Genomic DNA, 25,458 nt, shown 5'->3' with positions numbered 1-25,458 from the left:
CTCAAAAAATATTTATTCCATTTGCTCCTAAATAGCGTTTAATCAGATATAAAAGTTTGAAAATGGTTGGAATATGCACTGAAGTTGAAACTTAGTATATTAGTACAAAAACATGAAATCCAGTTATGTTTGAAGATACTGATTCTAAAGCAAATATACCATCTCATCTAAAAGTGTGTTGAAGTTTACATTTTTGATCTGCCTCAAAAACACCTGAGACTTAAGTCGATCAGCCAACTTGCATTTACAAGTTCATTAAAAAGTTCAAACTAAAAGAAAGGTTAAAAAACACGAGCGCTCTTAGGATCTCAAAATGTCCCGGCTTATTCCGTTGAATATGATGGTGAAACATCTTTTAGTTGAATCACTGATCAGTCGTATATTCTCTTCTGTCCTTACATGCAGGAGTGTGAACATCACTCCATGCTATCTATAAGAGGAAGCTCATGTCATTCTATGCCATCAAAGAGGAGACTCTTATCATTCAGTACCATCCAACAACCTTCTTTTCCTTCCTCCTTTAATTATTACAGATTTTTTCAAAAAGTTTTTATGCATTCTTTATTTTAATATTTATTGTGTATAGTAAAAAAAAACTACTTTGCTGTCAGTATCCCCATTTCATTGTTTCCCTCTATATGTGGCAGTGCCAAGTGCCATGTACTAATATAAAACCACTGCAGCAGTTTCTAGCAATGATGTGATGCTACATGTATTTTCTGTCGTTCCTCCAACGTGTTGTTTAGCTCAAGCCTTGCATATTGAATCATTTGTGACCAGTTTTAGAGAATAATGAGTCAAGAGGCATTCAAGTCACTGTTTTTTATCCTAAAGCAAGAGACCGGTGCTGTTTGTTTTATTTTTAAAATTTTTTTTGCTTTGTTTTATTTTGAGTCCTGTCCTCAGATTCGTCATTAGTTAATTCTTGGATATTTTCGCTGATTCTTGCATACTTCTTATCTTCCTCATGAAAATTGTCAGATGAGACCAAACGTCACATTATTGTCTGTTTCCGTTACTGAGACATACGTCTGGTAATAAAACATGAGTTTGTAGTCAGTGAAATGTCCTTATTGAAGCTGCTCTGTCACATTGGTTTTAAGAGAAGCAGAGTACTTGAAGTTGGGCCTCACCCAAGGAATTATAAAGTTGCTATAAAAAAAAAACAAACAAGAGGCCTACTTCAGGGCCTGTAAAGCACCTCAGAGTTTCAGCCACAGTTAGATATCGTCCCTCAACAGAAAAGCTGTCCAATGTACCTTTTGTTCAAATTTCCCGGGTGCACTGATGAGAGGTGTGGGGATGGGGGGAGAGACACTCTAGACAGTAGCATTTTTGTTCAGACAGACACCTCTCCCGTCTAGACTGATAAACCTCTGTCTTTGGATGCAGAGAGGGGAGGAAAGCTGGACAGCATCATTTTGTTCACATGGACACCTCTGGTTCTGCTTAGATAAAGTCTCTGTCAGTTAAAGAGGGAGGGACTTCCGGTGGGAGGAGAGGGTTCTTGTGTTCAAACGGACGCCTCTGGTCCCGGTGAGAGGTGTGGGGAGAAATACTGGACAGTAGCATTTTGGTTCAGAGGATGCAAAATGGGGAGAGAAAGGAGAAAAAGCTAGAGAAAAAGCTGCAGATAATGCTAAACACTACTTTTATACTTCAAATTTCCCGCGTGTCTCAAAGACCGTTAAAATGCTCTGTCATAGGACGAAAGGGAGGGGTGGGGACACGTGGGTTTCTCTCAAAGACCGTTTAAAACGCTATGTCATAGGAGGAAAGGGCTGGGGTAGGAGGGGCACGTTTGCTCCGTTGAGATAAGCTTCTGTCGGTTAAAGAGGGAGGGACTTCCAGTTGGTTAGGGTTAGGGTTGCTACGCAGATTAGGGTTGCTACGCAGATTAGGGTACGGGAAGGCGGGACTTCCGGTAAAAACAACAGTTGAGGGCGTGGAAAGGCGGGACTTCCTGTTAAAAACAGCCAATGGGGAGCGAGGGAAGGCGGGACTTCCGGTTTAAAAACAGCCGTTAGGGGCGTGGTGGGCGGGGCTTTGTGACGTGGCAGCTTCTGATTGGGACCTGTCAAAATTTGACAAAAGGTGGTTTATATTACTCTCTCTTGGTTGGGAAGCATTATTATTCTGATCTGGAAAGAAGGGTTTAGCTTCTGGTTTGAGATGTGAAGGTGGAGTGTTGTAGCTAGAGGTTGGCTCTGTTTTTACTGGGGCATCACCATCACATTGTTGAAGCTCTGTCTCTTATTTTTTTTTTCAATTATATTTTTTATTATTTCCCCCAGAAACATATATAACACAAAAGAGCAGAGATGCATAAATGCATTGAACATAAGATAAAAATGATAATAATGTAAAATTATATGCACAATTTATAGGTATAAACAAATATATGTAAGAGTACATGACAAGTTAGGAGATAACTAAATAAATAAAAGACAGATAGCCAAATGAGAAGGCAGAAAAAAAACAATATGAAAAATAATATAATATCAAGCATGTCTGGAAGGAAACCATTTTCTCCCTACCCAAGTTCCCATCCCCATCCCGCCAGTCAAACATACTGCACTGTCAGCTCGGTTTCAGTTCATGTATATGTCAAGTATCATTTAGGTTAGATTCCCTGATGTTAGAAACGGCTCCCAGATTTCTGCATAGGTGTCTATATTCCCATTTATTTTGTATATGAGTCTCTCATAAGAGGTAGTTTCTGCCAGGGCTGTGAGCCATTCAGAATAGGCGGGGCTGCATTCTGCCCTCCAATGCTTCAATATGACCCTCTTAGCTGTGGTGTTGTGAAGCACAGAGATATGGGATCCCAGAATCAGTCATTTATAAGGGCTGACTGTGATCTCATAGTAGGGGGTGTTGAGAAACATGGAGGTATGAGATCCCAGAATCAGCCACAAGGGGGAGACTCTGGCAGAATAACAGCTAAATAAGGGAACATTGTGATATTATAACCTGTGATTTATAACTGATTCATGCGATAACCTAATAAATGTGTTAAAGCTAACACAAATACCTATTTTTATAATCTTTGTTTAAGAAGTAACTAAGTCAGAACAGCAACTCACTGTGAAAAGTGATGTTTTTGGTTACCAGGGAAACTGATGTTTTTGATAGATATGACCAATATGAGGAACTAATGCTTTATTAAATAGAAATTCTTTTAAGAGTTTTGATTACTATGAAACTGAGATGTTTTAGAAAGAGTTTTGATTACTGTTAAACTAAGGTTTTTAACTTAGTAATGAAGTGAGAAGTCAAGACCTAAGGTGAACTGGGGTCAAGTGTTCACAGTAAAGGTTATTAACCTCGAGGTAGACGTCGGGGATTTTTGTGAGTCTGACATCTGTTTCCTGACCGGAGGCCTGCTCTGAGCTGCAGGTGGAACAAATACATTAATAGAGAAGTGAGACTGAGTGGAAGCGTCCAAACAGTCCAAACAGTTAGTTTCAGTTCCTCAAACATGGAGTGGTCTTTGGATGAGTTGTGGGGGGGCTGGTGGAACAGTCCAGAGTGGATGGTTTTAGTTCCTCCAGAGCACGCAGAGGCCACGAGGTCAGTGGATGGAAGCAGTGCACGAGTAAGGAGGGGGATGGATGCTGTCATCATGTATGTTAATTAAGGGTGCAGTTCTTGCATATGCAAAAGGTTCAGTTGTTGTATAAATTGCACTGGATCGAGACACGAGTTGGGAGAGTTACGAGGTAGTCGCTGGATGCAAGCCAGGCAGCAATGTTCTGAGCATGGGGGATTTTACCACGTAACTTGGAAGAGAATTCAACATGATCTGTAAAGGAATAACTTTTCCACGGGAATTATGGATTCAAGGACTGCTCTTTCTGCACTGTTGGAGGATTACAAAAGACTGGGATCTAAAAATAACGCTGACTGAAGGAATATTACTGAACTCTATTATTTCCAAAAGGATTAACACCAGAGTGGATTATAACAAAGTTTTTATTGGGCCAAACAACGTAAAGGATACAAGCAGATCTAAATCGGGACTGAACTCTCTCTCCACCTCCTCCCTGGAGCAGAGCCCAGCGGGGCGTCGGTCTTCAGGTGAGCAGCCGGTTTGTGCACCCCGTCTGCTCTCCCCCTCCAAATTACATAGTTTGGGTGATTATTGCTCTTCTTAGATAAAAGCATAGTTCCACTTATGAGTCATGTTAAGCAATTGGAAGAATATTAATGTTTGATTGAGTGTTGTGATTTAGGAGCTTATGCTACGCCCCTGCTGAAATTTTATAATAAAGCATTTATCCTGCAATTAAAGTTAGCAGATTGGAAATTCTATTTATTTTTATCATGATGATGAATTAATCACATATATCTTCTTAGTTTGTAAAAAGTCAAGTTGCTGTGTGCATTACATCTAAAACTGGTTCTGTCAGATTACCTAGTTGTTGGGGCCGAGGGTGGCCTTTTTTAAACTTATCCTTGGGGTTATCCATTCCTTAACCTCTAAATTTAAACCTAGCAACTTACCAAGTGCAGAATCCGATGAGAGAAAAGCTGCCATTAACAGACGTGACTGGTAATTAATTTGACCATTCGAAAGTGGCTACTCAGTTGAGTTAGTTATCAGAGGAAGCAGGATAGGCGTCTGGATGAAGGCAGTTAGAAGCTAGGCGAATTTTCTCGCTTACCAGCTTAAAAACGTTCCTCAGATCTCATCTGGGTTGACCCATATGGGCTACAGGAACCGGACCCGTTAGATGGAGAGCTGGTCCAGTAATCCTCTGATAGTTAATTAATTTAGTTGATTGATTTAGGAGGTTACTAGCCTTAGGATTCCACAGTGGTAAGAGCAACTTTTATCCATTGAGCTTTCTTCCCATCCATCCTTTTGTTTCCTTTTAGACTGTTCAGGAGACAAAGAGCAGGAGTAAAATCAACCCCTGTACCCACACTGCTACTGATCTTTGCCATGACTCTCTGCCAGTAGGAAGGTAGGCTCGGACAGCTATAGAACATGTGAATAATATCACCTCTCTCTGTATGGCATTGCCAGCAGAGGTCCGATCGTCCCATTCCTGTCCTATACATTTTCACCGGTGTCCAATACAATGTGTTAAATATTTTAAATTGAATTAGTTTAGATCTGGCATCTCTCATTGGATTTAGCAAATGTTTCAGTGAGTTATTCCACTCTTCATCCTCATATGTTATCTTTAAATCCTTTTCCCACACAGTTTTTAGACCTGTGGTAGCACCACTAAATTGCGCAATAAGAAATTTGTAAATTTGACCTGCTAGGTGTGGATGACTACTCAACAATTTTAATTTAGAGCATAAAGAGCATTGGCTAGGGAGCCTATTGCCTGTTGGGATTTTCTTAGACAGTCTCTAAGCTGCAGGAATCTCCAGAAGTCTCTCCTCTGCAAATTGTAGAGCTCTCTCAATTCATCAAATCTTCTCAGGGTGTTGTTCTGATAGAGACATCCAATGTACTGAATCCCCCTAGCATGCCAGTCTTTCCAAAAGAACACCTTTCCTCCTATTTTTAAATTTGGATTATTCCATATTGAAGCCGATTCTGTCAGGAAGGGAGATGAGCCTTCCTTCTTATGTATATGATGCCATATTTTTTTAGTATGAGATATTATTGGGTTCTGGAAATCAATTTTTGGACACTGGCTCAAATAGTCTGGTGGTCTGAACGGGGCATTTAGTTCCTCCTCTATATCTACCCATAAAGGTCTGTCCCGTCTGTCTGAGAAACGAGAGACTGTCTGAGCCCCTGTGAAAGCTTCCTGGTAGAGCTGCATATTAGGAAGTCCCAGCCCCCCATTATGTTTTTTTTTTGCCTGTAGTCTTGTTAATTTCATCCTAGCTCTTTTTCCAGCCCAAATATATTGACTAAACATTTTGTCAATAGACTGAAAAATGGTTGAAGGTACATTCAAAGGGAGTATACTTTGAAGATAATTCAGTTTAGGGGCTATAACCATTTTTATGGACTGGACTCTCCCCCATAGCAAGATCTGCAGTTTGTCCCAGCCTTTGAGAAGGAGTTGTATCTTGTTGAGAATTGGACCGAAGTTGTCAGGTATCATGTTCTCCAGCCCTGGGTTTAAAAGAATACCTAAATATTTCAGATTTTTTGGCACCCACTGAAATTTCCAGTTTTGAAAGGTACTTCTGTAGCAGTATTTGGATAAAGGCATCACCTCACATTTGGTCCAGTTGATTTTATAGCCTGAAATTCCTGAAAAAGATTTGACTAAATCCAGCAATGGGGGTACAGAGACAAGTGGGTCTGACATCAGGATCAGGATATCATCAGCAAAAATCAAGAGTTTGTTTTCCCGACCACCCATTGTGACCCCTCTGATAGACTGATTAAGTCTTAATGGCTTCTGCCAGGGGCTCCAATGCAATAATAAACAAGAGTGGTGAAAGAGGGTCACCCTGCTTGGTTCCACATCCTGCAGGAAAAGCAGACGACCTTAATCCATTAACTACCACCTTAGATTTAGGCTCATTATATATCAGCTTTATAATATTCAGGAATATGGGTCCAAATCCAAATTCGTTTAGAGTAAAAGTAAGGTAACTCCAGCTGACGCGGTCGAACGCTTTTTCTGCGTCCAAAGACAGTGCAGCTACCGGAATGTTCAAATCTTTGGCCTTCCAGATTAAGTGCAAGAGGCGTCTGAGGGAGTCAGAGAAGGTCCTGCCCTTTACAAACCCCACCTGGTCCGGGTGTATAATTGTCTTTATTATGCTATTTACTCTCAGTGCAAAGAGTTTTGTTAGCAGCTTTACATCGCAGCACAAAAGGCTAATGGGTCGATAGCTTCTGCATTCCATAGGGTCTTTACCCTTTTTTAATACAAGGGTGATTATGGACTCTGTCATTGAGGGTGGAAGTTGTTCTGTGTCCACAGCAGCATTAAATGTCTTTAGAATCTCAGGACTAAGTTCCTCTGCAAATGTCTTATAAAATTAGTAAGGTATTCCATCTACGCCAGGGGTCTTCCCACTAGGCAGAAGTGTGATTGTTTTTTTCAGCTCCTCAAGGGTTATTGGACGCTCCAAGGTTCTCATGTTTTCCTCTGAGAGTTTAGGAAGGTTTAGGTGTTCAAAAAAGTCTCTTGCTTTATTTACATCCAATTCACCCTCTGATCTATATAGGTCCTCATAAAATTCTCGAAAGACATTAGTGATGTCCCTATGATTGGTGATCACATCCCCATTTTTGTCTCTGATCCCCCCTATTTGACGGGATGCTTCCCTGGCTTTCAGTTGACTGGGTAGTAGCTTACCAGCTTTATCACCTGACTCATACCATTTTTGTTTCAGTCTATATAGTGAGCATTCAGTTTTTTTTGTGAAAACAGTGTTCAGTTCATACTTAACCTTGACCAGCCTGGCTAAGCCTGCATCAGTAGGATTTTCCCAATATTCCCTTTCTAGCTTTTTCAGTTCTTTTTCATATTCAGAGATTTTTAGTTTTTGTTTTTTAATCAGTGCTGTTTGTTTTATCAGAACCCCCCGTATATAAGCTTTAAAAGCATCCCATACATTAGACTGTTCAGCGGTGCCATTGTTAATTCTGAAGAATAAATTAATGTGGATACGAAGGTTTGCACAGGACTGCTCATTCTGCAAAATGCCGGTATTCAGTCGCCATCCTCTAGATCTTTCTTGTGCCTCTCTGACTGCTATAACTAGATCGATGGGGGCATGATCTGTTAGAGCAATTGTGCCTATACTACAGGTTCCAATACTTTCAATCAGAGAGTGTGATATCAAAAAATAGTCAATACGAGAATAGACAGAGTGTCTGTTTGAAAAGAATGTGTAGTCACGAGTGGTCGGATTTAAAAGTCTCCAAGCATCATATAACCCCAGATCTTTGCATAAGGCCTTTATAGAGTCTAGAGTCCTTGATGGTCTGACAACACCAGATCCAGATCTGTCCAGAAAAACATCAAGTATTTGGTTAAAGTCGCCCCCCAAAATAACGGGGAGGTCCCCAAAGTCCAAGATGATTTTCTTTAGGTAAAAAGTCTGGATCCTCCACATTGGGTGCGTACAGGTTGCCTAAAATTAGATTTTGTCCTGATAATTTAATTAACAGTACAAGAACTCACCCATCTTTGTCTCTCTCTCTCTACCTTAACATTGAGCTTTTTTGAAAATAATATAGAAACACCCCGCTTCTTTTGATTAAAAGTGTTATGATAGGCCCAGCCAATCCATTTATCATTAAGTCGGGGGGCATCTTTTTCCAGGAGATGTGTTTCCTGAAGCATCACCACATCAGAGTTCTTTTGTTTCAGGTAGCTCAACACCTTTTGCCTTTTCAAATAAGAAGCCAATCCATTTACATTCCAAGAGGAAATCTTAATTACATTACTGCCCATAATGATTTAAGGATGTATGGCATCTCCGAAACAGGTTGACCTGAAACCTTACAGCTGTTATACAGTGCAGAACATAACAAGAAAAAGTTGACTTGCGTTCCCTCCCCTTATACACAACAACAAAACCCTTATAATCGGCCCTCCCCTGAGCCCTAACCGGCTCTCTATCCTACAAAACTAAGGTCCACATGACGTGTACCGAGGCCTTCCAAGTGAGGCCACTCCAACTGAATTCTAGGCATATGTTAACCGCCATAATTATGCTCCAAGAGAATCCTAAAATAAAATTTGACATTCTATGTTCGATATAAGTGCTGCAGTCTATGTGTAGACAGTGGTAGAATGTATCAGTAATAAAAGAAAATAAGTAAATATGCTAACATAGCATTGAAATGAAAATAGAGCATATGAGACAAAATATACTCAGCGTGGTTGCTCTCAGCGACCCGATATCAACTTATATACCACACTATGTTAAATATTGCCACATCCAGTGAACTTTGTACTTACATATAGTGTCCCTGATTCAGGCTTAGTAGCAACGAGTGTCCTATGAGATAGTACTGTCTGTGTTAAAAAATTGAGACTATTTGGCTTCCTCAGCCGGATGATGGTTATCGACGCACCTCTTCGCTGCATCCTCAAAGCGGTGCCTCTTTTCGCCGACCGTGACCCAGAACACTGCCGGGTACTGCATTGAGTATTGCAGACCCCCGCTTCATGCATATATGTCTCATATATATATATATATATATATATATATATATATATATATATATATATATGTGTATATATATATATATATATATATATATATATATATATATATATATATATATATATATATATATATATATATATTAGTGGTGGGACCTGATTAAAAAATTTAATCTAATTAATTACAGGCTTTGTAATTAATTAATTGCAATTAATTGCAGTTTTGTCAAATAGCAATATTTGACACAATAAGTGAAGTTTTTCAATTCAAATAAAATTGTGGTTGACAGTTGAATCAATGAATAGACATATACGTGTTTATAATTTAAAATTTATTTAAAAAAAGGAAAATGGGACCTATAGAAAAAAGTGATTTTGATGACTTAAAGCCTGAATTTAGCTGTTTTTTCCACTGTATGGCACATAGAAAGCTGAAAATCCAGAGATTCAATCTGTAATGTTCAATCTGTAATATATCTATCTATCTATCTATCTATCTATCTATCTATCTATCTATCTATCTATCTATCTATCTATCTATCTATCTATCTATCTATCTATCTATCTATCTATCTATCTATCTATCTATCTATCTATCTATCTATCTATCTATCTATCTATCTATATATCTATCTATATATATATATATATATATATATATATATATAAAAAAAAGAGCAGCAATGAAGCAGAATGACTCACTTAAAGTAGTCACAAAGTAGTCAAAATTTTTTTTTTTCATCAGGATGTTCTTTGTCCACTGAACTGTGATTCCTGGCTGCAGAAGAAAGTCCTGCATAGCACAAGTGAGTGGTGATTGGATGTAGCTCAGTGTTAATGGGATACAGTGGTGCAACAGACATTGTAATGTAACATTCTAGTTGGAAAAAAGAGGCTATATTCTTGATTTTGTAGAAGAAACCATGAAAGAAGAATCTTCGTTTTAGTGTGCTATCAGGTGTAAGGTCTATGTACATGCTATATAAGGTTTGAAAGGTTTAGAGATGAAGTTTACATTTGTTTAGCCTCCACTACAGTCAAAATATTGCCCTGGTCATATCATCAGGGTTGTTGCTGCTTTGAAATGAGACTATAAATGGGTTTATTAGGGTTAAACTTATATTAGAGACTAAAAGTTAAGGCATCTTGACCTCTGCTGCATTGATTTTGATCACTTGGAAAAAAAAAAAAAAGGAGCAATTTGCTATTGGCTGCCAAAACATAAAAATCAAGTCATCCCTTCCAATAGTAAAAAGGCTAATGCACTGTAATAATTTTTGAAATTAAGGTAACATGTTTTGCGTTTGGGGCTGCACAGTGATGTAGTGGTTAGCACTTTCGCCTTGCAGCGAGAAGATCCCTGGTTCGCGTCCCGGCTTTCCCGGGATCTTTCTGCATGGAGTTTGCATGTTCTCCCTGTGCATGCATGGGTTTTCTCCGGGTACTCCGGCTTCCTCCCACAGTCCAAAAAAAATATGCTGAGGTTAATTGATCATTCTAAATTGCCCGTAGGTGTGAATGTGAGAGTGATTGTTTGTCTCTGTATGTAGCCCTGCGACAGACTGGCGACCTGTCTAGGGTGTCCCCTGCCTTCGCCCGAGTCAGCTGGGATAGACTCCAGCCCCCCCGTGACCCTAGTGAGGATTAAGCGGTGTATAGATAATGGATGGATGGATGTTTTGCATTTGCCTACCAAAGATTTGACCAAATCCAAACCTGCCTGCCCTTAACTGCCACAGTCGAATGTGGTTACAAATACGCATCTGAAGTCCTTGCTAAAGGAATAGAGGAATGAGTTCAGAGAAGCATTACCATATCCAGAGATCTGCTGGATGCTGTAGCCCCTCAGAGGATGCACTACTTTCACAGGGAAGAAAGGAAGCCTGCAAAACAGGAAGACCACTGTGATGAAACCCAGCCTTCCTTCAGACAGGATCATCCACTTGGGACCCGACTCACCCAGCACAGTCAGACTTCTTGGCTCAGATTCATCCGAAGCTTCCTGGTGAGCTGCTCCACTGCATGGATGCATCTCTCTTGCCTCTGTGCAGCCATGAAAATTTTCCCACAGGCAAACACCATGAAACTGGTGTGAATGAAGAAGCTTGGGGCGGCATACAGGACACATGAAACATAAGCCTGAGTTTCCTGCTGCATGCTGCTGCTCAACACAGCAGGATGCAAGTGAATGTACATCCCGAGGAAATGGAGATGACCAGAGACAGAATACAGCTGAGCAGCAGCCGCATGGCCACACATCTGGGAGACATTTTGACAGTGTACTGCAGTCATTACATGTAAAGTAAAATGTCTTAAGTACTTTTCTATTTTCATTTAGCTAATTATTATAAAATGTATCTCCAAATATTAGGATATTTCATTGTGAATTTGAATTAATTACTTTTGAAGCAGTACAAATGGTGAATATCTCGTAGTCTAGTTCAACACATGAACCACAATTACAGGGAAGACTTCTGACTTGGACGTTGTTCAGCAGATTATCATTTACACCGTCCACAAGGAGCCACAGAGGGTCACTGCTGAAAAGGCTGGTTGCTGGCAGAAGTTCACTGGAAGGGAAAAGTGTGATAGAAAGCTGCATGACCGCAGCCTTGAAAGGATTGCAAAGAAACGTCAGTTGAAGAACTTGCGAGAGTTTCACAAGGACTGTGACTGGTGTCGGTACATCAAGAGCCACCAAGCACAGACGTCTTCAGGAGGAAGCTGCAACTGTCACATTCCAAATGTAAAGTCTGTCTTGAACACCCAACAATGTCAGAAGTTTCTTACCTGAACAAAGCAGAAAAAGAACTGGACTGTTGCTTTGTGGTCCAGAGTCCACTTCTCAGATGACAGTAAATTTTACGATTCATTTGGAAATCAACATCCTAGAATCTGGAGGAGTAGAGAGACACACAGTCCAAGATGTTGGAAGTCCAGTGTGACGTTTCTGCAGTATGTGATGATTTTTGGTGTCATGTCATTTGCTGGTGTTGGTCCACTGTGTTTTATCAAGTTCTAGGTCAATGCAGGGTCTATTGGCAGGTCTTGGAGCTCTTCATTCTTTCATTTGCTGACTAGCTTTATACAAATACTGATTTCTTTTTCCAGCAGTACTTAGCAACTGCTAACAGTACCATAATTACTACCAAATAAAAACTATTTAAAAAAAAAAAAAAAAAAAGTAGTTGGGAGCTCCAAGCCGCTGCGTCGGTGCGCGCCGCCATCTTGAAGAAAACAAATGGGTTGTTGACCATGATATTATTGTGCTTGATTGGGCAACTCACCTGACCTGAACCCCATAGCATCCCATATTGTTTATTGTCAAGAGAAAAATGAGAAACATCCAAATATACAGATGAGCTGAAGGTCGCTATCTAGGCAAGCTGGGCTTCAAAAACTCCTCAGCAGTGCCATAGGTTGGTCATCTCCATGCTGTATTGAGGCAATAATTATGATAAAGTAGCCACAACAAAGTACAACAAAGACTGTATAAATGAACAGGCCTTTTAAAGGTGGACATTTCTGTGTTGTAAATCTTTTTCTGATTAATATTAGGAAACATTCCAATAATTTGAGATAAGGGATTTCTGACTTTCATGAGCTATAAGCCATAATCATGGGATTAAAACATGAAAAGGCTTGAAATATTTAACTTAAAAAATATAGAACATATCAAAATTTTGAATTTAAATGACAAAAAACAAGAACTTCTTCAAAATATTTTTTTTTTTAGATGGACTAGAATGTATTGGTACAGTGTCAAAAAGGCATCACCAGCAGCGCAACCAGGAAGAAGTGCAAACCACAAAGGCAAGAGAATCTGGAGTGCCATCATGTCTCACTGTTTAACTGAAACCTGTTTGTTTGTTCACCACATGTCCTGTGATGTGCACCAGACTCTCTCTTGTATCTGTTTGTCCATGTCTCTACTTATATCCAGTATTGATTCATTATCAAAACAAAGCCCCGCAGGAGTAAATGATTTAGTGGCATGTACCAGGAGGCCGCGAGCCATGAAGTAGAACAGATATATACAGGTAGAGGTGCTATGACTTAGCTGTGATCAAAGGGACATGTCTATACAATCAATAAACCGTGCTTTTGTATCTGCCCACTGGAAATTTTTATTTTATTTAATGCCAGAGCCGCACACCATAGCAATAAACTATAATCAGTTTCCATGTCAGTTGTACTTGGCATGTATCATTTGTCTTATCATGCATATATCAAATTGTGTTTTATGCCCCCCCCCCGCCCCGGCCCCGCCCTCTACCTCTCTACCCCTCTACCGTTATCTCTCTACCTCTACCTCTCTACCTCTTCTGTCCCTCTCAACCCACCCGGCCAGCAGGCAGATGGGTCTCCCCACATAAAGAACCGGGTTCTGCTCAAGGTTTTTTTCCCGGTTAAATGGGTGTTTTCCTTGCCACTGTCGCCTTTGGGCTTGCTCTAGGGGTTCAGGCATATGGGTTCTGTAAAGCGTCTTGAGACAGTTTGACTGTAATTGGCATTATATAAATAAAATTGAATTGAAATGTTCCTCTAAATACCAAACAAACATCTACTCTTTACCTCAGACACTCAAATCTGCCCATTTCTTCACTAAGGACACAAACATCATCCATTACTGATATTTCAATCACTATACTGATCCATGATATTACATAAGAGTGCAAATTCTTTTCAAATGCGGAAACAGAGATTAAGAGTTTGCCTTCAAGCAGCATTTGAGCAGCGTTCTAATTTTATTTCTCCATCACATTTCTACAAACATACAAACAAGATATCTGATGATTGTGCGCACAGCAGATAAAACAGGTTATACTTTATTTTTCACAATATACCATGAAGACACCAAGTGACTGCAACAGAAAGGTGATCATTTGTCATATCACACTTTTTTTTTTTTTTTGTTACACGTGTCAGGTTCTTTGTCACGTTCAGGCTTTTTACAAGGCAGACCTGGAGTTTCTAAACTGAAAAGGGTGAAGGGAAGAATGTTTTGAAAGGGGATCTTGTTTGAAATGAGGCCTCTTTTCCTTCACGTTTGTCTTTAGATAAATCAAAACGCATGCACAGGTTTCTTTACACTCCAAGGAAGGCAGCAAACAGCGATTTTGATTAACTCTCTTGAACCCATTACTGTCCATTAGAAGAAAACCTTCCTGTTTATGTCAGTCACAGATGCAGTAACGTAGAACACAATATCTGTAATACAGCAGCATACTCAACATATCTTCATCTCACATTGAGCACTGATGACAGAGTCCACTGACTGATAAATGATCATGGGACCATGTACAATGAGAGCTGTGAATCCTGCATCCACACTCTGTTTGTGACCGTAATCCTGAACCAGTAAGTCACAGCTTATTAAGACACTACAGTCACACCTTCTCATCATGCACGATGCTGTCTTTGTTGGACCCTCCCTTGTCTTTGTTCCTCCCAAAGGAGAAAGAGAAAACACCTCCAGTGGCCTCCTCAACTGATCTCCCTCCTTTCAGAGCTACCTGCTGGCAGTCTGCAGGGCTGCCGGGTAGCAGGTTTGGTGTGGAGGGAGTCGGAGTTGTGGTTCCCCAGGTGTATAACGTTTCCCCCTCCGGACAAGGCGGCAGACCCTTGCTCAGGTAGCTGGGGCTCGGACTGGCTGAGGACGGCAGGGTACGCTGGCTTCCATTCATGCAGCTGGAGTTGTGATCTGTGGAGCTTTTGCGTGAGTTCACAGAGGAGCTGAAGTTAGAGGACCGGTAGTTGTAGGCTCTCCAGCCGGGACGTTTGCGCTGGTGACACTGGCACCGTAAGATACGGATGAAGGCCACCTTGAACTCGCGGTTGTAGCAGGGGTAGATGATGGGGTTCAGACAGCTGTTGAAGTAGCCAAGCCAGAAGATGACTTTGAAGAGGAGATCTGGTGGGCGCAGGTTCACATTAAAAGACCCTGAAGACAGCAGAACAGATACCCATCAAAAATACATTCAGTCTAGTGGCCAATAGATCTGTGCAGAAATGTTAGCTTTACTCCTTAAGACCCCGGAAACTGGGTTGTGATGGTTTTGAGATTATTTGTAATGAAACACTTTTGTCTTGACTATTTTCTCTGTGCTTTTTAACTAGTTTGATGTGTGCTAGAATGGAAACCGTGATCCCAATTTAACTTTTTTTTAAAATCAAAATGTGAGGACAATTGTTGGGTTGTTGTTTAAGTTGTCAATGCAAACTGATCAAACCACAGAGTCTTTGTTAAACGCTAAATAATACTTCATAATATTATTATAAATTTTTTTTCAAACTTATATGGTTGCTTATTTATAAATTAATAAAGATGTACACTCATCTCTTCAGAAATACAGTAAAATTGTGACACCAAGATACTTTTAAGGAATTTGTCACGTTGGGAAATAAACTTGTTTACTTTTTAATCACAAACGGGACAAGAAAATCAACTTTTAAGTCCACTGCTACATGTAGATTTAGGGCTGATTAGTTTGTCTGTCCAATAAAGGTAAAAATAAACATACTAGCACTTCTAAAGTCCATTAATAAACATGCTAAATTGAATTTGTTAAATTGGAGAACTTGTGTTTTAAGGATGGCTGTGCTTTAACAGTTTTTTTAATTTTTAGAGATACCTGATTCTACTTCCTCATGTTTTCTGTTTCTATGCTAAGCCAAGCTAATTACCACCCAAAAACCACCCAAAATTTAGGGATTGTATTGTGGAACATGAGGCTGGGATTTATTGAGACAGTAAAAAGTAAATTGTTAGCCTTTAGTGACTCGATGACTATAACTGATAGTCGACTGATTGATGCTGTTGAACATAAGTTACACCCAGCTAATCGGGTTTATATCAACATATCAGATCCCTACTCATGATACACATTTATCCTCTGTGATATTGCAAGCTCCATTGTTCCCAGTAGGTGGCAGCATTGATCAGGAGCAACATGAAGGTTTGCTGTCCAGACTCCGCTTGAGAATAGTCAATTCTAATCGTATCTATCATTAAAGAAAGACCTTGTATTTTAGAAAGGCCTCCATAAACAGATAATGCGCTTCCTTCAAAAAAAGTAAAAAAAAACATGCAGCCATTCTGCAGTTCATTTGGAACTCTCGCACAAGTACATAGAGAGAGTGGGACGACCCTGAATCCCCTTTAAGCTCAATACGCTGTGGGAGAAATGTGCCGCTTTGAGAGGAAAAAAAGGAGACATTTTAGCTGAACAGACCTGGCGGCTTGTTCCAGGAGAGGTTACAACACCGCAACAGGCTTTCTCTTTTTTCATACATGCAGATTGTGTTGAGGGGCATTCTTTGTGCAGATTACTTATACAGGTGCATAGCTGAAAGTGTGTTGAAATTAGAGACAACCCTAATGATGGAAATGACAAAATTCAAAAGATTCCAAAGTAGGTTTGATAATGAGTGAGTCTGGTCTCGATTAATCTGCATTAATCTATTCTTGTGGTGCTTTTAGTCCTGCTGTGCGATAATATCTTACAAGCTAATGAGGTGAGTGAGGAAAGCCTGAGGACAAAAACAGGGAATTAATAAGCACAAAGAAAGACACGGTGTGTTTTTGCATATGGGCAGATGTGAGTAAAACTGTGTTTCTTTACACCAACCCACGCTCTTAAATTAATATCACATTCCTGGAGAGGCTGAGGATGCACTATGATCTCAGGCTTTCAAGTGTGAAATTACCTCTGGTAGGATATGACAGGCAGACAGAGGCATGTCAATTTACGTCTTCATCATTATCAGATCAACAGCTTTAACAATTACTTTAAGCACTACAAGGCACATAATACATTGCACATTCAAAGGGTGAATTTATCCAGAATAAAGAGAGTGGAGTCCACTGTTTCAGTTTAATGCTGCAAAAAATGTGGGACTATGAAATGGTGCAGGTCTATTTTTGCATTCAAGAACACACACACACACACACACACACACACACACACACACACACACACACACACACACACACACACACACTAGACAAGCATTGCAAGCTATTTGTCTGTCTGTGTGCATTTGTGTGGGTTTGGTGTGTGTGAATGTGTGTGTGTTTGTGTGTGTGTGTGAATGTCCCTTGACCTCCTGAACTGCCAATGAATAGGTCTCTTCTAAGCGGCTGGTATTTTCACTTGCTATTTTCCCTTCTGGACTGCCACTTAAAGGTAATTACATGACTGTGTGAGTAATGAGTGTGGTTGGAATACAAAGCAGGGTGAGGTGGACACAAAAACCTGTACATTCCTTCATTTTTCTCTCCATTATTAGTCTGATTTTCTGCATCGTAGCTGCTTTCAAATGATAACTATATGACCATTTTAACTACCTGCATCACAAGTCAGAATAAAGAAAGTAAGAAACAATCTGAGTTTTGCATTGCAACAGCTCTAAATATCAAATGTTTTTTTTTTTTTTTTTCTAATTCTAAATACTCTATAACACGTCCAAGTGAAAAGAAATTGTTCTTGATTTAGAGGCTGTGTGTTGCTGGCATATAAATATCCCAAATGTCCTGATAATTTCTTACTTTTTATCAGTTTGTTAAAGCAGCAACCAATATTTCTGAGCTCTGTTCTAAGACACTAAGTGCTTTTGCCCCATTTTCTGTTAAAGAAACAGTGATTGTCTTAAATAATCATTTACCAATAGTGAAAGTTGTTTGTTGGAGCAACACCATAAAGTTCTTTTTCTTTTTACAATCATATAAAATAGGGTGAAAATGCTGCAGAATCTCAATTAGAAAAGCTGGAATCAGAGAATATTTAGCATTTTTGCATGAAACTTAACTTTCAGTGCCCGAGTGATTGATTGATTAATTAACTGACCAGCATTTTCAGTTTTACTTTCAGTCGTAGCAAATTATGGTTTTTCTTCACATACAAAACTGCTGGTGGTCTTTTTTGGCATACAGCTGAACTCACTGGCTTGTGGTTCAGTCAGGAATTGGAGGGCTTCGAGAAAAAAATCAACAATTGAATCTGCATTTGAAGTATCTCAAATAGGGTCTAACAGTGGAGTCTGCACAAGCAAAAACAGATATGAGGTTGTTTCCATATGGGTCCATAAACACCCAGAGGCTCCTACAAAGAGCTAAAGGTGAGACACTGCCCTCATGTTCCTGTGTCTTCTTTCTACACGAGCTCAGGATAAAAATGTCGGAAACAGTAGTTGACAGTGGACCTTCCAGTGTCCAGATTTGGCTCGTGTTTGTGTGTTTAAGTTCTGTGTGAACACAGTCCATTTTTGTCCTTTTAGAAGTGTTGAAAGCTTATAGTCTAAACAGCAGAGGATGCGAGGGGCTCAGCTACAAGACAATAGTATATAACCATGGGAGGGTTGTGGTCCGTTTTCTCGCCCTTTCTATTAAGAGAAATGTTTGCACCTCCTTCCTGAGGACAGCCACGCACACGTCTCACTATGAAACACAGGAACATCTTAACAAAACAAGGCATCCTGTTATTCTTACTAACTGGAAGAAGCAGTGCCTATTCCATGCCATGTAGAGCGCACACGCAGTCTGCTCTCCCAAACCTCATACATCCTGTTTTATAACACACCAATAAATGTGATTAATATGTCTTGATCTGAAAGGACAGCAGAGTTATTGCCCTCTCACATTGCTTTCAATGAAACCATAACATGGAGCTATTTTTAGAAAATTGACTTGACATCCCAGAGACCCTTGGCTTCACCTCTACTGCCCTGTCTCCCCTCCAGCTCAGCTCTGCCACCTCCCTTCTTCCTCATCGCTTCGACACATAGCACTCTCATTATTTTTCCTCTTCAAATCCATTTCAATTACCCCTGGAGCACAGGGGCTGGCCAGCGCAATGGAGCAAAAAAAAAAAAGAGAGAAAGTTGTATGAGCTTTACACATGACACAAAGATAACAGTAGTTCTTCTGAAAATACATGCACAAGGAACCAATAGTTGGCACCCCAAAGAGTCGGTTTCTCTCACATTTGGGCACACTGCCTGCTAAATGTGAGGCCTTCACAGGACGTTAGTTCCTGCGCTTCGTGTTAAAGAGCTGTGGGAAAATGTGTGCAATGAAAGAATGTGTGAAGCCCACTGAGGACGGATAATTTCTCTTTGGCTGAGTTGAGAGATGAGGACAAGAGAAAAAGCTCAGTGAAACATCTAAACGTAGTTGAATCTTTCATGAAGACAACATGAAGAATCAAACATGATTCTTCACGTTTCCCTGAAATGCATCCTAAAACATCTTAAAAATCAAATCAAACATGTTCCGATGTGTTATGAAAATGTCAAATTTTGATATATTAATTTATCTCTATGTAGAACTGAAAGGACTTGTTGATTAACTGTTTAGTTGATGGGAAGGACATTAGTTAGCAATCGTTTCTGTAACACAATGTTTCTAGTCATTTTTTAGGCAATGTAATATAATCAATACTCATCTTATCCAACTTAATACATATACCGGTAATATATACAATAATATATATTGTATGTTTAGCATTCAGTGGGAGTATTTGAACAAAGTCAACAATATATGGACCTTTATTTTTCTTTAAACTTTACTATAGGAAACTTCTGGAACATCAGTTGATAAACGTTTTTTCTTGTGTTTTTGTCTAGTAATCAAGTGAATTAAATCAAGAAACCTCATCACAATGTTGCAAAAAATCTAGTTTTGTAGTCAGCCAAAGAAAATCTTAGTTTATTGAAATCGTAGCTAATCTTCAAGCAATTGATTGGTCAAAGGGGAAAAAATAAACTACATGCCATCTCTAGAAAAACTAAAACTCCCTGCTAGCCTTATTAGCCCAAATGAATCAGAAATAAATACAAAAGCCAATAATCTCTTGTGTATTGAATCGTTTCAGCCTGCTTATTTTGTAACAATGAGTAGACCTCTTGCTGACATTCATATGATCTTCTTTATCTACTGGTGATCCCAACACAAGAACTATTGAGGAATATAACACAGGAAAGTAAGCTACTGTTTTTAGATGATCTGCCTTGTTGGTTGTTGAGCTTTGATTTGCAAACTGCTTTTTGCAAAGTAAAGCAAACTTTTAATCTAGGTTTAGGTCTGCATTAACAAAATACAGCCACACAAATTACGGTATCTTTTTGACGTGGAGTCGACTCTGAGCGAATGTTCAATCAATACAAACATTAATTAAGTTCAACCTAGCAGTCCTCATAAGTTGGGTGAGTTCAAAGCCGTTTCTCACAGGTAGCTGTTCCTCCAAGTGTGAAAAGTAATGATTTAATCCTGGAAGGCTCTTGATGTAACACTTTTCTCCTCATGAAAGTAACACCAGCGATTGTCCAAAGAATAGGAATTCGGTCAGATGAGTGCATATCTGACATCTAATCAACTAGTTGACCTGTGACTACAGTGCCACAAAAAATAACATTTTTGTGCACAAAAGCCAAGAAACACCATAAACCCACCACGCCAAAACTTACTTTGGAATAGAAAGTATCAAAAATCCTGACAACAGACAACTTTAATGTTTCATATTACACAGACCTGCTTGTGAGACATGAAGTTTGAGAAATTAGTGTCATTGAAAAGACATTATTTGTATTCTAAAAATACGACTACATGCTAAAATGTATGAGCTATTTAAATTGATCGAAAGGTTTGACTTTGACTCAATTTCAGTTTCAATTGTTGTGTCATTTTGTTCGTAATATGATACAGGAATGTGTTGTAAAATAACTTAAAGTTCACATATTGCACAATGAGTGACAAACCAGTGAGCGTGTGTGAAATTTTGTGCTGCTTTTAATCCAAGAGAACTGGCCTGGAGAAACACTAACTTAAAAATCCTGATGTAGTGTTTATAACCCTGAGGTCTGTATACTTTACTTTGCTCCAAGTCAAAGGCGTAAAAGGAGACTTGATGCTTTTAAAACCTGAAAAGGAATGACTCCAACCGTGGGAATGGTAGGTGCCTGCTTGCCATTTATGTGCAAAAACAAAAACAAGGTATTTTCAGAATTTTGAATCAGATAGGTGAGATCAGCTGTGAAGGTGAGGGCCCTCGAGTTTCTTCGAGCTGCACACAGTCTAAGATTGAGATGCCGGCAGCATCCAGCCTCACTTTCATCTTTGCGGGCTTGTAATTGTTTAAAAAATCTGCAGTGATTGAAGTGAGAGAAGCATCTGCAACCACACAGACACAATCACTAGGACACACATGGACATACATGCACGTAAACACATATAAACCATCCAAACAGAGCCCCCACATGCTTCACATATCAGTGACAGAAGGCCGAGGAAGGTGCAGGATAATAACAAGTGTGAAATAGGAAATCCCGCTCCGTGGGTGGAAGCTAATGAACACTCAGGGAGCAACACGAGGAGGGGGCGCTCTCCTCTCAGCCTCCCAGTATTTTAAGTTCAGATGCAACTCACACCACGCGCAAACTTAAACTGAAAAACAACACCTCCTACAAGTCCCATTTTGAAAGCTGACGTGGCATAGTGTCAGTGCCCTGCTATGACATAGTGGCTGTTTCGTAGCTGGTAGGACTTGCTTGCATCTTGGAGGCCAGTTAAAATGAAATCAAGTTGCATGGTGCTTTGTCACAATGCATCAGTATTCTACACCAGACACTGTAAAGAGAAGCATAGCCTTGAAAGGGGGGTTTCTTGGCAGTTTGTTCTGCAGTGTTACGTAAAGAGGACCTTCCTCAAGTCCAAACTACAATTCCACTCTTTGAAGCCTCTGAGAAATCATGGGAAATTACATTCGGTATGTACTTCTTGTATCTCACTGAAAACGCCTTGAGGTAAAATAGTCCCTCCTGTGTGACACGGAGTAGTGATTTTAGCCTCAGGTTGTAATGTGTGTTTGTGTGTCCTTGTGAGGATGTGATGAGCTGCAGCTCCAAGCCAGGGGCATAAACACACTCCAGTATGACGCTGATAAAAGAATACACACACATGCACATGCTGATACAAAAACACGCATGTATAGTCCAAACCTACAGCATCCTAAGGGCCTCCACGATCAGAGATTCATTCAACTCATGATCTACAATTCACCCTGCTTAAAGTTCAGAGAGCGTCTTTGACCAACAACTAAATAAAAATTGAATCCTGCCACAGCACGAATTTGCCACAATATATTGCTTAATTTCCCTAACATTTTCTTTAACACATCCAGGATAGCGGGGTGTTTAATGCTTGGCAGTGTCAGATTCATCAGGGAGGCTCCAGTGGCCCCTAAAATAACAGAGCAGAGGGAGGCCACCTATTCTTCACTTGGCACACAGAAGGAGTGTAGTTATATTTTGTAGTGCACCAACACAGTAAAAATAACACTAATAATGTCTGAACAGAAGAATTCCTCCTTGAAATCATTTATTAAGGGCCCTGAATTCAGACACTATAATATCCTTGCTGCCTATGAAGGTCTATATGACAAACTGTGATATAATCTAAGTTAACTGCATGAACAGACGATGAGGTCAGAGACATAATATGACTAGATCCACTCCTGCTGCATCCAGTATTGGATGTTGCAATTAAATATGGGTGTAAGTCTTTATGCCTGCAGTGTATAATGACAACTGCAGTAAATCAGAGTTTTTCTCACAGGTTAGGTGGCAGTAAATTCTACCCAGGGGACTCCCCCAGTGCCACATATATGATTTAGACTATAGAAGCTCTCCAACAGCCTTTACGGGCATTTAAACGACCTCAATATATTTTCTACAGGTCTCATTAACTGACTGAATATAATGAAGTTTTAAAGTTGGAGTGGGTTATGAAGGGAAACAGGGGAAGTGGTGTATTTTTGTTTGAATGAAGTCACCCACTGAACCTACCTATGGGTAAGGCGAGGAAGAAGGGCAGCCAGCAGAGGGTAAACATGCCGACCACAACTCCCAAAGTTTTAGCCGCTTTCTTCTCCCGGGAGAATTTCAGAAGTTTCACCGTCAGAGAACTTCTCGCCTGGTGCGCTCGGCCCTTGCCTGTGCTCGAACTGCCGGAATCCTCGTTGACCTGAGACCCCTTGTGGATCCTGAGGGTCAGCTCGCTGGAGTTCATCCTCTCACGCATCACACCTGCCTCCAGGTTCTTAGTGGTCCGTTTGGCGACGATGTACACGCGGCAGTACATGGCTAGAATAACAACGAGCGGGATGTAGAAGGAGCCGAGGGAGGAGAAGAGCGCGTAAAAGGGCTCCTCGGTGATGGGGCACTCCGTGTCGTCCGGCGACGGCGGCTGCTTCCACCCGAACAGAGGTCCGATGGAGATGACCACCGACAGCACCCAGACCCCCAGCATGGCCAGCAGAGCCCGCTTCTCCGTCACGATCCCGGGGTACTGCAGCGGGTGGCTCACTCCGATGTAGCGGTCGATGGATATTACGCACAGGCTCATGATGGACGCGGTGCAGCACAGCACGTCCACCGCCGCCCAGATGTCACAAAAGATCCTGCCGAACACCCAGTAGTCTAGGATCTCCAGAGTGGCGGACACCGGCAGCACCGTGGTGCCCAGCAGCAGGTCGGCGATGGCCAGGTTGATGATGAAGTAGTTGGTCGGTGTCCGCAGGTGCCTGTTGCACACCACGGAGAGAATGACGAGGATGTTGCCCGCGATGGCAAACACGATGAAAGCCCCCAGAACCAAGCCGAGCGGGATGGCTCTGGTGAGGTCCACCTCGCTGGGCTCAGTGTGGTTCCTCCCTGAGCTGTTGGTGAAGTTGACCTGGGAAGACGCCGCGTCCAGTTCCGAGGAACCATTTTTCCATAAGTTTGTGACATTGTCAGTGCTCAGACTCATTTTGACTCACCAAGTCCTCCATAGCAGGCGTCAGATCACTTGTAACCGCAACCCAAGAAAGCGCTGAACTAAACCCAAACAAACTGTCGAACCGGCCTTATGTCCGCATGGTTGAACTGCGCGTTTGCAAGTTCGTGTCCAAAGCAGAGCTGATGTTTTTGATCAGACAAACCTGTTTATCGTGCAGCCGTTCAGTCCTCATGCATCTCCCTCTGCCTCCACTCTCCTGAAGGCTCAGCGGAGAAGTGAGGGGAGCAGCAGTCACCTCCTGCCTCCTCTCCTCCACGCACATCTCTGCCATGCTCTGACCAACCATACCTAAACACCAGTCTATGAAGTGCGCATGACGCACAGCGTGCGTTTTGACTTCCCAGGAAACGCATGGAATGTTTTTGCATCATTTTTACGCAACTTTGCAGAACGCAGTGGGGAATTGCGCGTTTTGGGAGAAACACTTCGTTGGCGCCTTGTATTTGTTTTTCATCGCGGGGGGAGGGCGCGTAACTGGACAATTACAAGTTCTGTGCCACAGCAACCTTGTTCCAGTTGTTATTTTCCTTCTTTGCGCGTCTGCAGCATGCGTTAAAACCACTGGAGAATAAGAATAAACATAATGTAGAATTGTTGAGCCACAAGTCTCTGCGTAATTAACCCCGGAAATAAGATCTATGCATGAAGATGTCCAAGCAGTCAGCTTTAAAGGTTAAGCCTGAAAGGTCAACTTGATTAAAAGTAGATAAACCACATACAATCCTCTCATTTCTCCTGAATCAGATTCCTATTTTGGTCAAATGCAGGAGTTCCTCAAAGTAATCTCATTTTGGATGTGAGCTCAGTTAGCCAGGAGAGACTGATTAAATGGGGCCAGTTCAGACACAAGCACATTCCTAAAACTGAGATTCTTCTTCTTTAAGAGCTTTTTAATACATCTGATGCAACACTGATGGAAGACCACTGAGTTCGTAGGTGTTTTCTGAAAACCTGACAGAGACTCAAGTCCCAACCTTTAGGATCAAATGCTCAGCAGAGGGTTTCTGCACTTCAGAAACTTTAAAACAGATGATTCATTTGTTTATTGGAAACTTAATGCACACTCACTGTTTTTGCTTTTTTCCAAGGAAGCTTCCTGGCTTCATGTTATCATTTGTGAAAACTTGGTGACGTGTGGGGATGATTTATTTAAAATCAGCATTTTTTGTGTTTACTGACAGGATGAACTCTCCACTGTTCACGTAAAAATATGAAACTTTTCCATAAAAGAAGTCTTGTATTGGTATGTAGAACTGGAGAAACACATTCTCCACAAATTATGTTAAAAATGTGTTGTTTTGAAGATGCATTTCATTATGATTGATGATGTAACTAATAAAAGCGACATTATCATAAAACTGAACATTAACAGGTTCTTCACAGCTAAACTGTAAAATTGCAGCTTCCACTTTTTGCATATTCAGAAGACTTAACAGCATCCATCTCCTTAGAAAGTCAAAGAAAAAGCAAACAAAGAGCAAACGGGGGAAGTAGAAGCGTTTAATGGGTTTA

At 40.6% G+C, this 25,458-nt stretch overlaps 2 protein-coding genes across 2 annotated transcripts in view; one reads left to right on the top strand and one right to left on the bottom strand.

Moving 5' to 3' along the window:
• Positions 1-3,550: 3,550 nt before the first annotated feature.
• The window catches only part of LOC129350418 (uncharacterized), a 66,664-nt gene continuing 44,756 nt past the window's right edge, over positions 3,551-25,458 (top strand). The window contains exons 1-2 of the transcript XR_008603811.1: positions 3,551-4,080; positions 4,882-4,970. The gene's annotated coding sequence lies outside the window, so the exon portion shown is untranslated. The remainder of the gene's footprint in view (positions 4,081-4,881; positions 4,971-25,458) is intronic.
• LOC111573441 (alpha-1A adrenergic receptor-like) lies at positions 13,823-24,263 on the bottom strand. Its single transcript, XM_023277605.3, has 2 exons — positions 22,953-24,263; positions 13,823-15,054 (listed from the first exon to the last, which is right to left on the bottom strand). Exons 1-2 carry the CDS (start codon positions 23,914-23,916, stop codon positions 14,501-14,503), a joined length of 1,518 nt encoding a protein of 505 aa, XP_023133373.1. The 5' UTR covers positions 23,917-24,263; the 3' UTR covers positions 13,823-14,500.

Source organism: Amphiprion ocellaris, chromosome 13 (genome assembly GCF_022539595.1).
Source record: "Amphiprion ocellaris isolate individual 3 ecotype Okinawa chromosome 13, ASM2253959v1, whole genome shotgun sequence".
Lineage (NCBI taxonomy): Eukaryota > Metazoa > Chordata > Actinopteri > Pomacentridae > Amphiprion > Amphiprion ocellaris.
Note: the sequence above shows the minus strand (reverse complement) of the source record. Positions and strands in the feature narration are given on the sequence as shown.